Below are 14653 nucleotides of genomic sequence, written 5' to 3'. Positions count from 1 at the left end.
TCATCTGCTGTTGAATACTTGGGTTGATCCATATCTTGGCTATTGTGAACAGTGTGCAATAAATATGGTGGTAGATAACTCTTTGAAATACTGATTTCTGTTCCTTTGCATAAATGCCCAGTAATGGGGCTACTGGATCTTATGATAGTTCAATTTGTAGTTTTTTCAGGTGCGTCTGTACTGTTCTCCATAGTGGCTATACCAGTATGCATTCCCACCAACAGTGTATAAGAGTTCCCTCTTCTCTGCATCCTTGCCAGCATATGTTATTTTTTGTGTTTTTGATAATACCCAGAGTATGCTTTTGAAGTCAGGTCTTTCTGACTCCAGAGTCTGAAGGTGTAACACTACCCCGGGTTGCCTCTCCATAGCATGTTCCCTGATTTCTTGTTCAAGAAGACTTTTTCTAACAGGTGTCATTCTAGATGGCTCTCTTAAGATCTTACTCCCTTTTGGCATTTTACACCTTACTTATACAATCATTTAAAAAAATAGCAATTCAAAAAAATATAATTCAAGTGTTCCTCATATCCAGGCATGCAAGCCTTTTCTAAATTTTTTTAAATAATAAAAAAGCCCCACGGAGGGAAGGAGGTTATTTGTGTCCTTCTGACACACACTTTTAGATTTTGGTCAAAAAGTCTAGTGGGTACAAAGTGACCCCCTTTGTCATTGGAAACAAATAGGAGCATTCTGTGTGCTACTGTCCACAACCACACAGATATGTTTCCCAAGGGAGCCCATCAGGTCTTCAAACATCTAGCAAGCATGACGTGTGTGAGAGACAGTATTGGAGAAGGAAGACAAGCCTTGCTCTAAAGAAGCTTACAATCCAGGAGCTCACCCCTCAAGGAATTTACAGACCCCAGACAGATAATAACATCAGGTCCATGAAACCCCACAGGGCAAGAAGTTCAGGAGAGAAAGAAGTCATAACCACCTTGGAAAAATCTCAACTTGTTTTATCAGAAATCAAAGGCCAATTTCTCACCTCTAGCTCTCTTCATTAGCGCTTATTGACCAGTATTAGGGAGTACCAAGCCAAGAGTAAAGGTAGGGTGGCAGAGGCCATAACCTAATTGCAAAGTACAGAGTAAAAGAAACATGCGAGTTTCCTCTGAGCACCCAACTGCATGACTGAAAATGGATTAATTTGTATTTCTAATGGATATTAAAACAAGAAACATGTGAATATACTAAAATAAATTTAAGGTCAAGCAATGCAAAGTGTTAGTGTGTCTTCCTTCCACTCTCAGCGGCAGCCTCTTATTTGGTTCTTGGGCTCCTTCATAAAAAGATTCTGTGTTTTTTAATGGCGTCAGCTTCTGGAAGGCTCAGGCCACCTAATCCATCAGGTGGCCAGGACTGAGGGATGGGCCTGAAGAGTGGGCAATGGAGAGTTAAACCAGGGCTGACTTCACCAGGCCCGGTCAAGTCAGGGGCAAGCACATTGTGCTTCCACTGGAAGACGAAAAGGGGAGAGGAAGGCAGGCCCTCCCCACTCACAGGTCACCTGGCAACTTTGCTAGGCACTACCCACCCTTTAGTGATAAGTCAAGTATGTGGTGGGCATAAAAGGCGGACAGGGGAGTCATTCTGGCAAATTCCAAGAAGGTTTTAAGGGCTCCCGAGGCAGGCAGGCCCAGATGCTGTTTGGAACTTCCTTTGGGGTGGAGGGTCAGGGGGCGGAGGGCCAGGGCCCCCGCATGAGGGTACATGCTTTTAAACAGCTGCCTTCCAAAAACCATTCTCCCTGCTTCTCTGAGAAGCACCCAGCTGTTGTTTATACTCTAGGACAGCAAATCCGGTTATTTGTCTCCCTATTCCGTGATATTATAAAGTAATGAATGGTCCATTAAACTGAGTTTGGGATCTCGTCTCCCCACAGCCACCTCGCCGGCACCCTCAGCCGGGGAGGCCGTAGGCGCGGGCTGCAGCCTGCCAGCCTCATTCCCCTTCCCTCCACCACCTCCCCCTACTCCTCCCTCTCCTGCACCCCCCCTCCCGGTTATTTGGGAGATTAGAGTTCATTAATTAAATCCTGTGCTTAGATCGAACTGTAACATTATTCCAATCACATTTATCTTGCAGGCGGCGGCGGAGATGGCAGCCTCGCTGGAAACGCGCGGGGGAGCCTGAGCCGGCGGCCGGGGACGCACGGCGCTGCGCGCTCCTTCGCCACGCCGCCGCGCAGCCCCTCCATCTTCCTGCTCGGCGTCCGGCCCCGCGCGCCCCTGCCTAGGGGGTCCCGCTGCTCTCCGGGACTCCTGCCGGCCCCAACCCCCGGCCCCTGTCGCCACCCCGCCCCCGCCCGGGTCCCCCTCCTCCGCCACGCGCGCGCGCTCACACACACACACACACACACACACACACGCCAGCGAGCTGCTGGCCGCTCAATGGACCGATTTCCCCGGTTTCCCTGAACCCAGCCCAGCCCGGGATGAGAAATTGCAAAATGGCCCGGGTCGCCAGTGTGCTGGGGCTGGTCATGCTCAGCGTCGCCCTGCTGATTTTATCGCTCATCAGCTACGTGTCCCTGAAAAAGGAGAACATCTTCACCACTCCCAAGTACGCCAGCCCGGGGGCGCCCCGAATGTACATGTTCCACGCGGGATTCCGGTGAGTGCGGGCCTCTGTGTTAGCGCCCTCGGGAATTTGGTTGCTGGGGTGTTTGGGGAAGGGGAGACGTGGGGGAGGGGTGTTTTGGCTTCTCCAACACTCTTTGGGCCAGATAACTGCGCGGTCTTTCCACTCCTCTCTCTAATTCTCCCTTCCCCCTCTGTTTTTTTTTTTTTTTTTTTTAACCCAAAGCCCCTAGAAGCTGTTGTCCAAATCGATGTGATTGCATTTCTCGTATTCTTCCTCAGCATCCCTTCCCTCATTTCAGAAATGGGGGTTGGGGGAGGCTTTCAGGAGGGTGAGGGTGGAGGGAAAGACGGTGTGTGTGTTCGGGAGGGGGTGGCGAGCGGAGATGGACTGGCGTGAGGGGAGCGCCCTCCCCGCGCCCTGTCCTCAGACTCCGCGGGCCGGGCCCGGGGCGGTGCGGGCGGGTTAATGGCGCAGGCGCCGGACTCCCCTCGCTCCCTCCTCCTCTCCTCCTCCAGCCCTATCAAAGGACACGCGAGTTTATTCTCAGGAAGCCCCTGGGGCGTTCTCCCTCGACCCTTTCCCTCGCTGCCACCGCCCCCCCCCCCTTTCCGGGATTCCTGCATCCCCCGCCCCCTGCGGGAAGCGAGCCTCGTAAGGGCCGCCCACCCTCGCCAGGTCGGAGTCACAGCCCGGCGCTGGGCCGGACTGAGAAGGCTCCAGGCGCAGCTTGACGCAGCTCTGCGAGAGCCCCCGCCCCTACCTGTGACCCCGGGAGCTCTCCCAGCGGGGCATCCTGACGGGCAGGTGGCAACTACAAAGTGCCACCTGTGGTCGAAGCTGGGACCGAGGCGAGGAACCCAGAGGAGCCCCGCCTGGACCGAGAAGCGGAGTTGGCCGGCGGCTCCCGGGAACCCCCAGCCAAGTTATAGGAAGTGAAATCGGACGTGGGCTCGGGAAGGAAGAGGTTAAGGCAGGAACCACCCCCAGCCTTTCCCTGGGTCTCAGGTTTCCTCTGCCCCTTCTCCAAAAATCAATTCTCTGGGGCTGCAAGGGCGTAGCGGGTCAGGCTGGCGGGGCGGCCGCTGTCCGCGGTGCTGATTCCGTGGTCCTCGCAGCGCCGCGGGCTCCAGCCCTGCGCCCGGCGTGCGCCCTGCTCTCCGCATGACGGCCATTTTATGGTCTCTCCGGCACCCGGAGGGATGGACAATGCAGATGGGGTTCCCTAGTTTTCTTTCTTTCTCTCGGGTGTGTGTGGGAGCAGAGGGCGGACCAAATGAGAGGGGCTCCGGGACGGAACGGAGCCCGCGCGCGTGCCAGCCGCCGCCGCCCCGGCCGCTGGACTTTAATGGCTACCTTGGCTTCCCCGAGCTGAGGCCAGCACGTTTGTCTGTGCTCATGCTCCTCTCCAGGTCACAATTTGCGCTGAAGTTTCTAGACCCGTCATTTGTGCCCATTACGAATTCACTCACCCAGGAACTCCAAGAGAAACCTTCTAAGTGGACATTTAATCGGACAGCGTTTTTACATCAAAGGTAGGATAGGAGGAAAAGATCCAAAAGGTTCTTTTAAGAATTCTAGAGCTCGAAACAAAACAAAACAAAAACAAGCAAACAAAAACATCTAAAACAACAAACATCTATACCCCCCACCCTCACCACCAGGTGTATCTGCATTGTTTTCTTGGCATGACTGCCCAAAACAATGATCAGGAAGCTTCTCCTGAGTATGTAGTGTCCTGTCACAAAAAGGACACATCAGGACCAATGTGAATAGAAAAAAAAAAAGGGTATTTCACTTGGGCTTGACTGAGCACCATGATTTACAGATAACAAGTCTGGCAAGTACTACCAAAGCCATCTATTTTTAAAAAACAGACAAAAGGTTAGTTGCAAAAAGGCCACCCAATGCATTTTCATTGCGTCACTGAAAACAACTTGAAAAATAGAATAAAATGGTATTGTTTCATTGAAACACACGGAAAATGCCATAATCTGTCTCCATCAAATTACTTGTGAAAATGCTGGCCCAAATGTATGTAGGTATTTAACTATGGTTTTGTTTTGGTTTTGCCTTTTCATTGTCTTTACAGCTTTACTTATTGTAAAGCTAAGTTAATTCACACTAATTGTAGCAGTTTCATTTTATACAGGTAAGATGGTTTTGGGGTTTTGTTTTTTTAGGTGGAAGGAAGAAGGATGAGATTTGTTAAAATGTATTTATTCTACTCAGTGATTCTGGTCTACTCTTAGCAAACCACAGTAACTCATTACTCCTTCCTTCACGGTGGGATTATTATACTGCTAAATGGGATGTGAGCCATCTAGTGTATTCATCAGAAGTGTGAATACTTATTTTACGAACCACTCTATTTAGGGAGTTGTGTTTTGGTCTTAGCATTTCTAGTATTGCTTGTTCTCTCTCTTTTACAAGTTTAATCTACGGGCAGAATTAAAACAAATTCAGTGGATATTCATGGTCTCATGAAAATACTGTTTAGATGAAAAGTCAACATACAGTCATATGATTAAGATTAACATTTTAAAAATACTTATGGTTAATTATAAATTAGTTCATGAAAATTGATCAATTCTAAAACTCTGGAAGTGTTTTTTTTTTTTTTTAAATAATTGGGAGGGCTTTAATTCAATATTAATTTTATAGTCAACCCAGAACATTTTCATGGGTAGAACACATTCTAGCTTTCCCCAGAACATGTTTCTAACTCAATAAAAAATATTCTTCCTACACTAGGCTATGTAACCCAAATGACCAGTCAGAAGAATATTTTTTTCTCAAAACTTCCCTCATTTTAATTAATTAGACAATCTTTAATAAAATTTTTACCAGTAGCATTTAAAATCTGCCTTACTTTTTTAACAGCTTGTAAGAATGGTACTGGTAACTTGGGAAGTTTCAAAGATTTCAGTTGCTGTTGCCTCTGTTTTGAAGAATAAAGTCATTTTTAAAATAAAATTCCAAGCAATGTGATGATATGCAAAGCATTTCATTTCATTCCCGCTACATTTTAGGCAAAAGTTACAAGAAACTCAATGGGATTACTTAACATTGGAGAATCTAGCAGCAAAGTAGCATGTTACTGGTCTCTCTTGAATATTTTAAATAGCTAAAACTTTAAGAAGAGATACTTAATTTTACTTAAAGCTTAATATGAAAGCAACCTGAAATTAGTTCTAAGTATCAATCTTGCCTTATTTATGTAGTGAATTGTTAGAATATGGACGTATTTTCAGGATTTATAATAGCCTTGTTTTCTAAGGATTAGGTTTCTTCAATTAAATTGTGTTTCTATATAATCAAGTAGAAAAAACTCCCTGTTTCATTATTCAGAGGACCTTAATGAGATTATCATCTCATTATCAGTATTAAATATTCAGCTACACCCACTGCTATTACCATCTTCTTTTTCAGTAATAGATAGTGCTGTCCTGACTCATATCTATTTGGCTCTTATTTGGACACCAATGATATTTGATACTCTTTGAGCACTGCAGTCCAGTAGCAAACGAGTAGACCCTACTTACAAACTCTGTGTTACTAATGTTTGTGCATTAATGTGAGCTATTTCGGGCCTGTGTAAATTGTCTCCCTGTATTTTCTGACATAATTTGCTCTATACCTCCCTGCTGATCAAATAAGATACACTCAATCATCTAGAGCAGAAAACCAAGGTATGGCAGCTAAAACTGTAAGTTACATTTACAAGCCTCAAAGAATACACTCAGAAACTGACTGAAAGATTAGAATATGCGAAGATTGTGAAGCAGTCCTCCCTTCAAGGACCACAATTATGTATGTATAATCTTTTTTGGATTCAATGAGCCTAAGATTCCCTCTGAATGAAATGTCAGCATAAGACATAAGATGAAAAATCAATTCTTCTGAATGGAATGCTTTTCATGAATTTTTTTTTTATTTTAGGCAAGAAATTCTTCAGCATGTCGATGTAATAAAAAATTTTTCTTTGACCAAGAATAGTGTTCGGATTGGACAACTGATGCACTATGATTATTCCAGCCATAAATATGTTTTCTCTATTAGCAATAACTTCCGGTCACTGCTTCCAGATGTGTCACCCATTATGAACAAGCATTATAATATTTGTGCTGTGGTTGGAAATAGTGGGATCCTGACAGGGAGCCAGTGTGGACAAGAAATAGATAAATCAGATTTTGTTTTCCGTTGCAATTTTGCCCCTACGGAGGCTTTCCAAAGAGATGTTGGAAGAAAAACCAACCTTACCACCTTCAACCCCAGCATCCTGGAAAAATATTACAACAATCTCTTGACTATTCAGGACCGTAACAACTTTTTCCTCAGTTTAAAAAAGCTTGATGGGGCCATTCTTTGGATCCCTGCATTTTTCTTCCACACTTCAGCAACTGTGACCAGGACATTAGTTGACTTTTTTGTTGAACACAGAGGTCAGTTAAAAGTCCAACTGGCTTGGCCGGGAAATATAATGCAACATGTCAACAGGTGTGTATATTTTATTGCATTTTACTCATACTCCACCAGATGGCAAATCAGTGTTGTAAATCTCTTGGGGGTGGGAGCCATCCAATTCATTAGTTGTTGTGGTGAGTTTAGTAGTAGTTAGAAGAAACTCATACCTTTTGTAATGAGTGAATGAATTAATCATTCTAGCTAAGAAGTTCCATCTACCCACAGCTGGTAACCAAGTGTCAGATGGAAAGATTGGTGCTTCATCAGTTTCCTGTCTCTTCTCTGTCCTCTCCCTTGGTAGTAGGGCTATGGAGCAGTCATGGAAATCACCACAAATCAAGAATTTTCTCTAAATAGATAACTATATTCCAGGAATGCCAATGGCTAAATTAGAGACAAATCAAGTGGTTTTTTTTTTTTTTTTTTCAGAAACAATGAAGTTGATTTAAATTTGTGTTTTGTAGATGTCCAAGGTTAGCAAAACACCTAGAAAAATCATAAATTGCACAATCTGCCTTTATAATCTGATATTTTAGGACAAAAACATGAAAAAAGTATTCTATAAGCATATTGTTACCTCTTGGAATTTGATAGACAGATCAGCCAGAAATGCAATATTTTCATCTAGTCTGGTGATTTTCAATTCTGGTTGTATATATAATCACTTAAGAGCTTTAAAAATACTATTGTTTAGGCTCTGCCTCAAGAGATCCTAATATAATTTATCTGGTGGGCAGGAAGGTGGAGACCAGGTACTTGGTATTTTTTAACAACTCCCCTGATGATTCCAATATGCAGTCAGAATTGAGAACCACTAGTCCAGGGCATTTTATAAAACAAGATTAATTGTAGAGTTTTTTTCTTTTAACTCATCTGGAGAAAATTATCTCAACTTCAGTTTCCCCTATGTAAGTAGCCTCAGTGTCCTAACATAGCCCTAGATATTACTATAAGTTGGGGTGGGTTCTGGGAGACCTGGTAAACAGAGAATTCTCAAGATCTTTGTTCCACAATAGATTTTCCCCATCCTGTAGCCTCCTAAGATGTAAGATCTGTTTAGTTGACCTCTCATAGGAGGAAGAATTACAGCCTAATAAACTGGTTTGTATCTCAGTGGTAGAGTGATGCCATAATTTATGGTCCAAACTGGAACTTTTTCTTTGAGAGAAAGAGGGTGCTATTAATAATTGCAACACAGATAACTGAAAAACTAGGACTGTCCTAGTTCCCCAGGATATATGGTCACCTTTTTAAGTGGTAATGTAGCCCAACTCCTAAGTTTAAAGATGAATCAATTAAGGTACAAGGAGCAGAAGTTATTTACCCAAAGTCACTGCCTTAAATGAGCAAGACCAGAGTTAGAAGTCAGGTCTCCTGCCAACCTGTCCCATGGTCTTTTGATCTCCTCATTTTGCTCCCCTTTTGTTTAGTTTAAGTTTGACTATACCGAAAGGGTTGTCAGAGTCATTCTAGCTCCTTAGACAGGAATATTAAAACCAAGATTGAACTTTTAAATTTCATCTGAAAGGGGAAAGGTTCACCTTTGAAACCTTCAAGTAGTGAATAAGAAACTACATGTGCTTAGAAACTTCCGGAAACTATCCTGTGTGGCTGCCTGCCACAAAAGTGGAGTTAATCATAATGTTTCACAGCCACTCAGGCCTCAAAAAAATACATGGGTTCAATGAAAACTGGAAGGAAATACAGTCCACAGAAACCTGACTAATGAACAGTTTCATTCTGCCTGCATCTCCAATGATACACACACCACAGAGACGCCTCAAATATTTGGTGGTGTCAGCAGGAAGGTTTCTGAGTATTAATATTATTTAAATGTGGAACGACTAATACCTATAATTTATTATTTACATTTAATGTATCTTACACACTTTCTGAATTTAAAAAATTTAGCGTGCCAGATTGTGGCATGCTGAAGATGTGCTTGGGAATCCCTAGTTAGAAGACAAAGAAGCAAGGAATACAATTTTTTACAAGAGAGAAGAAAAATAAGCCTCCACAGTCTTTCTAAACCCCGAATGAAGGGTTTATTTCTAGGTTTGAGAAAGGAAGGGACACAGGAGTTTCCCTTAGATTAAACGACCTCCTTTACCCTATCCAAGAGCCCTTTATGTAAAAAAAGCACAGTCATTCTTTTTGGTGGCCTTCTGTTGTGTCACCGCTGAGTCAGAGCCACACCACTCTTTAGAAAAACCCAGGGGCAGCTTCAAAGGCCAGCTTCAAAGGTGTGCAAACAGTATGATCCCAGGAAATCCCACACTCACAAGGGCCCAACACTTAGCTTAATACTTTGCTCTTGCACTCGAAATTTTCAATACTTTTTGAACCAAGAGTCCAAATTTTTATTTCTTGCTGGATCTCACAAATTATGTAGCCAGTTGTTCCCAGAGGTTGTTTTTGGTCGCCTAAAAGATAATTTCAAAGCAAGCACTATTTAAGTTACATTAACAAATCCACTACCCAGCCCAGTCAGATTGACCTTGCTGATTGAAACCTTCATCGCTGACCTTTGAATCCACATGTACTTATTGTTCCACAGGTACTGGAAAAACAAACATTTGTCACCTAAACGGCTGAGCACAGGTATTCTTATGTACACCCTTGCATCAGCAATATGTGAAGAGATCCACTTGTATGGATTTTGGCCTTTTGGATTTGACCCCAACACAAGAGAAGATCTTCCATACCATTACTATGACAAAAAAGGAACCAAATTTACCACCAAGTGGCAGGAGTCCCACCAGCTGCCTGCTGAGTTTCAGCTGCTGTACCGAATGCATGGGGAAGGGCTCACCAAGCTGACTCTGTCACACTGTGCCTAAGAACTCCGAACGGAAAGTGCCAAATGGCTGTTTAAAAAGTGCCCCAAATCAAATTGAATAGTCTTCAGAATAGAACCCTAGAGAATGTCTTATAAGGCTTGTCTGCCATTTAAAAGGAAAGATGTCTTTTCTCTTTTGCACTGCTCTTTTAAGAGTTTTAGCAGATTTAGCAGGAGAGATGCACTGAAGCCACATGGTTTAGACTTGATTGATAAAGGGAATGCTGCATTTGGAACTATGCTGCTAACTAAATGGTTTGAAGTATTTTCATGTTTGGATTTTAATAATAAACTGCCTCTCATTTTCATGAGGACTAGAGCTATAGTTTCTGCAGCTCTGCTCAGATAGTCCTCATAATCAGAGGCCTCTGGCCACCTGGGGCAGGATCTGTTTTGCTGGTGGGATCAGACTCTGAAAAATGGAAATGTAAAAAACTGGTTTGCATATCTCATCTTCTATCTATTTCCTTATCTCTGTCTCTGTCACCATCTCACTCCCTTTCTCTGCAACTACTCCCTGCCCTACCACCTTGCAGTTTAATAGTTTGCTAGGAATCCTATTGAATTCGCTTTGCTTGTATGTGTTGCATTTGTACTTGATGTGTTTAAGGTTCTGGGTAACTTTGATGCTTCATGTCAAAGTGAGCAAATCACAATGGACCCCCTTGTGATTCCTTTTTTTAAAACAATGTCTCTGATGCAGTCCTCACCAGTCCATTCAGTCATTCTACAGCAGGATGGTCCCTCTGTGGTGAGTGGGATATAAGGCAGTGTATCTTTCATGATCACACAGAAAGCCTATGTTGTGGGTAGCACTGTGTCTCTTGACGTAGGCATTGTTATGGCAAATAATAGCACTGTGGCCACATCTGTAAGGCCATTCCAGCCTAAGTTTAGTGCCTCCCATAATCCCAACCCATGCACTGGGCTAGGTGTGCTCTCAGAATATAGAGGCAATGAATTAGCTTAAGACCCTGGGACACATAAAGGAAAAGGAAGAAGAATATTTAGAAGTTGTTATGGAATTCTGTGTATCCCAAAGTGCAGTAACCATGTTACCCATTCCAGCTGGGTTAAAGTGGAGGAGGAGCTTGGCCAGGCCAGGCTCCCAGGTGACTAGTGCTGAGGTGTGATCATTTTCCGTATCATTCTGTGCACCACCACCAATCCAGAACCATTTGTTCTCTTTGAGAACCCTGTAGCACTGGATATTCCCTCTTTCCACTGAAGTCAGATCTATACAACTACAAATTAAGCACTTCAAAAGAAAAAGCCATTGTGCAGTGGCAAGAGTTGGAATCCAAGACTATATAGACCTATGATGAAGGAAGTAGCTGGCCATTCTCATTTTCTTTATTTCAGCCTTATGAATAGAAATCAAATCATTCCCATCCCTGGCTTTTTACTGAGCATCACTTTGTTCTTCCAGTTCAGCCCAAAGTCTGGCCAAGTTGATGTTAAATTTTAATAAGAGTTTTTATCTTCTTTCCAAATGCCAGTCAAGCATATCTGTTATGCATTTGAGTGGGGTAGCTCATTCTTTTCCTGAAATCTCATCCATATTGCTTGCAATGCGACAAATAACTCTAAAAAATGTGCTGTAGCTCAGTGATCAGCTCATTGCCCCTCTTTAGGAAGGTATGATCATGCCTAAAATTAAACCAAATATGGTAAGGAAAGACACTATCCTTATGCTCATGTTCTGCCTGGTCCTAAACCTGCCTTATTATTCTTTTCAGAAAGCAATCTAATTAAAGCAACTTGCGTAGATCCAGCTACTAACTAATGAAAGAAACACCAAGTTCAAATGTGTTACCAACTGTGACACACATTACAATATAATTATTAGAGGAGACATTAAAAACATTTTTTAATTCAGTGGTATAATTTGATGGGAATCACAACCACACTGTTCCCTGTCCCTTTGAAGACGACTGTACTAATGTCCTCACACTGTGCTCTGTTGGGATCACTGAGAGATTGACAACTGACAGAAGTGTTTAGTTGGCTGTTCCTGAGCACTTAGTTCATTTCGTTATAGCTAAGTGATATTAATGTCAATATTACATGGGCCAGATTCTGACTCTGGAGTATTAATCCCAATGTGCCCATTAGTTTTCACTAAATATAAATGCATAGACACTATAAACCAAGAAGGTTAAAAGAGGAAAAGACCAGAATCTCTAAAAAACAGTTTGTTGTTCTGTAGTGGACAATTTAAATTTTATCTCATCATAATGCCCAGGATTTTTGTTTAAGTTCAGGGAGATTTTTAAAATCTCATTGCACTCTTGGCTCCACCTTAACCTTAGAGTGGGAGGACTTTCCCGTCTCCCACCACCGTGTTATCTATCATTTTAATGAAAACTCAAAATAGTGAGGAAATGGACTTCTCTTCAGAACCTGAGGGGTTTAGAGATCAGGCTCATCTCTGCTTATAAGGAGGACTTCCTGGAGATGATCCCAATAGATCACCCTTCTCTTTTGAAGAACAGCAGCTTCTAGCTGATCATGCAAAATCTCTGTTTTTAAAGACTGTTTCAAAGATTAAATCTATACAACCACTTTTATGACCAAAAAAGTTGGTGTGTCCCAAGTGTCCTAATTAGAAAGGCAGCTGGCTTTCTTGCAGCTCCCAGGCTTGTGTAGTCAAGTGCAGTGAACTGGGCAGTAATCAGCTCAGGACCATTGGCTCTTTCCTCCTCATTCAGCTACAGATACATGCCCTGGCTTTTGCATTGACCTTGCTTTGTTGGTTCTAGACTAATTATATCCTTTTGTCAGAGCCTTTCCCTTTTTTAGGATACTCACAACAGAGTCCACCTTCAGCTATTGGAATACATTTTACGATAAAGCCCCCAAGGCTTTCTACCCATAACACCAACACAAAAAACCAATTAAGTTGCAGAGGGGGGAAGTAATCACAAACTTTTGGCAATCTGCTTAATGCTAGACCCTCTGTTTTCATCGGTTATTCTGAGTGTCATGTGCAGACATAGATCCAAGGGAGACAGGGTTAAATGGTGGTGTAGAGAATTCCTCCCACACCCCAAAAAATCTTTCCAATATTTGATTATTAAAATGTCTATCATTTCTCCACCTTGTGTCTGTGTCTTAAGTGTCTGTGACTATTGTAAAAGTGCTGTATGTTTAGTAGTGTTATGTGCCTGGCAGTGCTGACTATGACTGCTGTGCCATCTTGTCTGTGACCTTGATATCAGGTACCTGGCCATGGGGCTACCAGCAAGGATGTGCAAAGGAAGAACCGCTGCCCCTGCCCTCAGCCTCCTTATGCCCGAGCCACTATTTATCCATGAATGTGAATGCCAAGAGAAACCTAATTTGGTTGGGAAGGCAAGGAATGGGAGAACATTTCTTCTGATTTGAGTCAAGGCACTAATTATTAGACACTCAGACAGCAAAGCGGTATTGACCTGAGGTCAAAGGAAGCAGGGACAACACTGTAGAATGCTAGGGCACTGGAAATTAAGAGGCCTTCAGCTTCGCCAGTCTTGATTCTTGACTTTACAAATGAGAAAATTGAGAAACAGAGAGCCTAGGTGATTTGCCCCAGATGACACAGTCAATTAGTGGAGAAATTATGATTCCTCCTCTAGTACTTCTTGGCCTTACCAGCATCAAATGAAGCTGGGCTCACAGGGAAAGTGAGTTTTGGTCTGGGATCTGCAGGGCACATAAAATAAGTTAGAATGGCTATAAAAGAGGAAAAAAGGTTCTCCCCTCCCTCCCAAAAATTACTTCCCAACACAGAACAATAAAGGAAATGCTTATGTGGGTATGCAACTGTCCACCAGTTATTACCTACCTTCTCCCTGAGATGAAAGAAAACACCCTTGGTAAATCATGATTTTATAAATAACAATTCAGTTACTGGTGGTTCATGCTTGACAGCTGGACTCTTACCCAATAAGCTATTCATCTTAATAAAACCTTGTTTAGTAATGTATATGCATAATTTAGAAGTTGAAGGCTGAAAATTGTTGTGTACTTCTCCATATATATAACTTTCATCGGGGTCCCTTGAGTTAAGAAATGCCTTCTATTTTATAGGTAATCTCAACAACAGACTTTGAAAAATTGTGTTTGGTTCAATATGCTAAGAAGATATACAAATAATAATAATTTTGTGAGTCTTCATGTGCAAAATGACAAACTGAGCAATTTTCTGTATAATTCTGGATTCTTAAAACCTTTTTTCCCATAATTGTTTGAATGCACTAGGCACAAGTTTCTGCTTAAGCCTCTACTTCCCCCGGAATGTGTAGAACTGTCATTTTGCTTACAAAGGGGCTATGTGTTTGTGGCTGGCAGCCCAGATGGAGCACCCTGGGTGCTGAGGATTGAGGGCACCTTGGCCAGCTGATTGACCTGTCTGGACTCTGTGGCCCAATTAATCAAGGCCACAGATCAGTTGGTACTAAGCATCAAAATGACTCATTATGCCTCTCTCACACTCCGATCGCTTTGCCACATAGATAAAACATTTGAAATAGTAATCATTTTAGAATGTCATTATTGTATTATATATTGTTGTTATGCAGTATTTCTGAAAAATTGTTTTTATTGTGATGACTTACAATTGAAGACGTGTATGAATAGATGTTCCTCAGTGAAGCCTATTCTCTTGTTGTTGATGACAGTGGCATCAGAGTGAAGAGCTATTGCTGAGTAGCTGACTTCAGTTTAAGGTTACCCTGGGGTTCTGGGATTAGGACCCAGATTATGCAGCTGATTCCCCAG

At 42.8% G+C, this 14653-nt stretch overlaps 1 protein-coding gene across 1 annotated transcript; it reads left to right on the top strand.

The window, feature by feature from the left end:
• Nucleotides 1-437: 437 nt before the first annotated feature.
• Nucleotides 438-10545, top strand: ST8SIA3 (ST8 alpha-N-acetyl-neuraminide alpha-2,8-sialyltransferase 3). The gene is made up of 4 exons (XM_023218301.3): nt 438-2619; nt 3999-4121; nt 6529-7086; nt 9611-10545. Exons 1-4 carry the CDS (start codon nt 2441-2443, stop codon nt 9891-9893), a joined length of 1143 nt encoding a protein of 380 aa, XP_023074069.1. The 5' UTR covers nt 438-2440; the 3' UTR covers nt 9894-10545.
• The last annotated feature ends 4108 nt before the right edge of the window (nt 10546-14653 follow it).

The sequence above is a fragment of the Piliocolobus tephrosceles genome, chromosome 18, assembly GCF_002776525.5.
Source record: "Piliocolobus tephrosceles isolate RC106 chromosome 18, ASM277652v3, whole genome shotgun sequence".
NCBI classification, from domain to species: domain Eukaryota; kingdom Metazoa; phylum Chordata; class Mammalia; order Primates; family Cercopithecidae; genus Piliocolobus; species Piliocolobus tephrosceles.
This window is presented reverse-complemented; position numbering and strand designations above follow the sequence as displayed.

Bases quoted from the DNA above. Each gene is read 5' to 3' on its own strand.
- ST8SIA3 (XM_023218301.3), top strand. From the start codon at position 2,441: ATGAGAAATTGCAAAATGGCCCGGGTCGCCAGTGTGCTGGGGCTGGTC. The intron at 2,620-3,998 runs GTGAGTGCGGGC...GCTCCTCTCCAG, and splicing joins ATGTTCCACGCGGGATTCCG to GTCACAATTTGCGCTGAAGT. The intron at 4,122-6,528 runs GTAGGATAGGAG...TTTTTATTTTAG, and splicing joins ACAGCGTTTTTACATCAAAG to GCAAGAAATTCTTCAGCATG.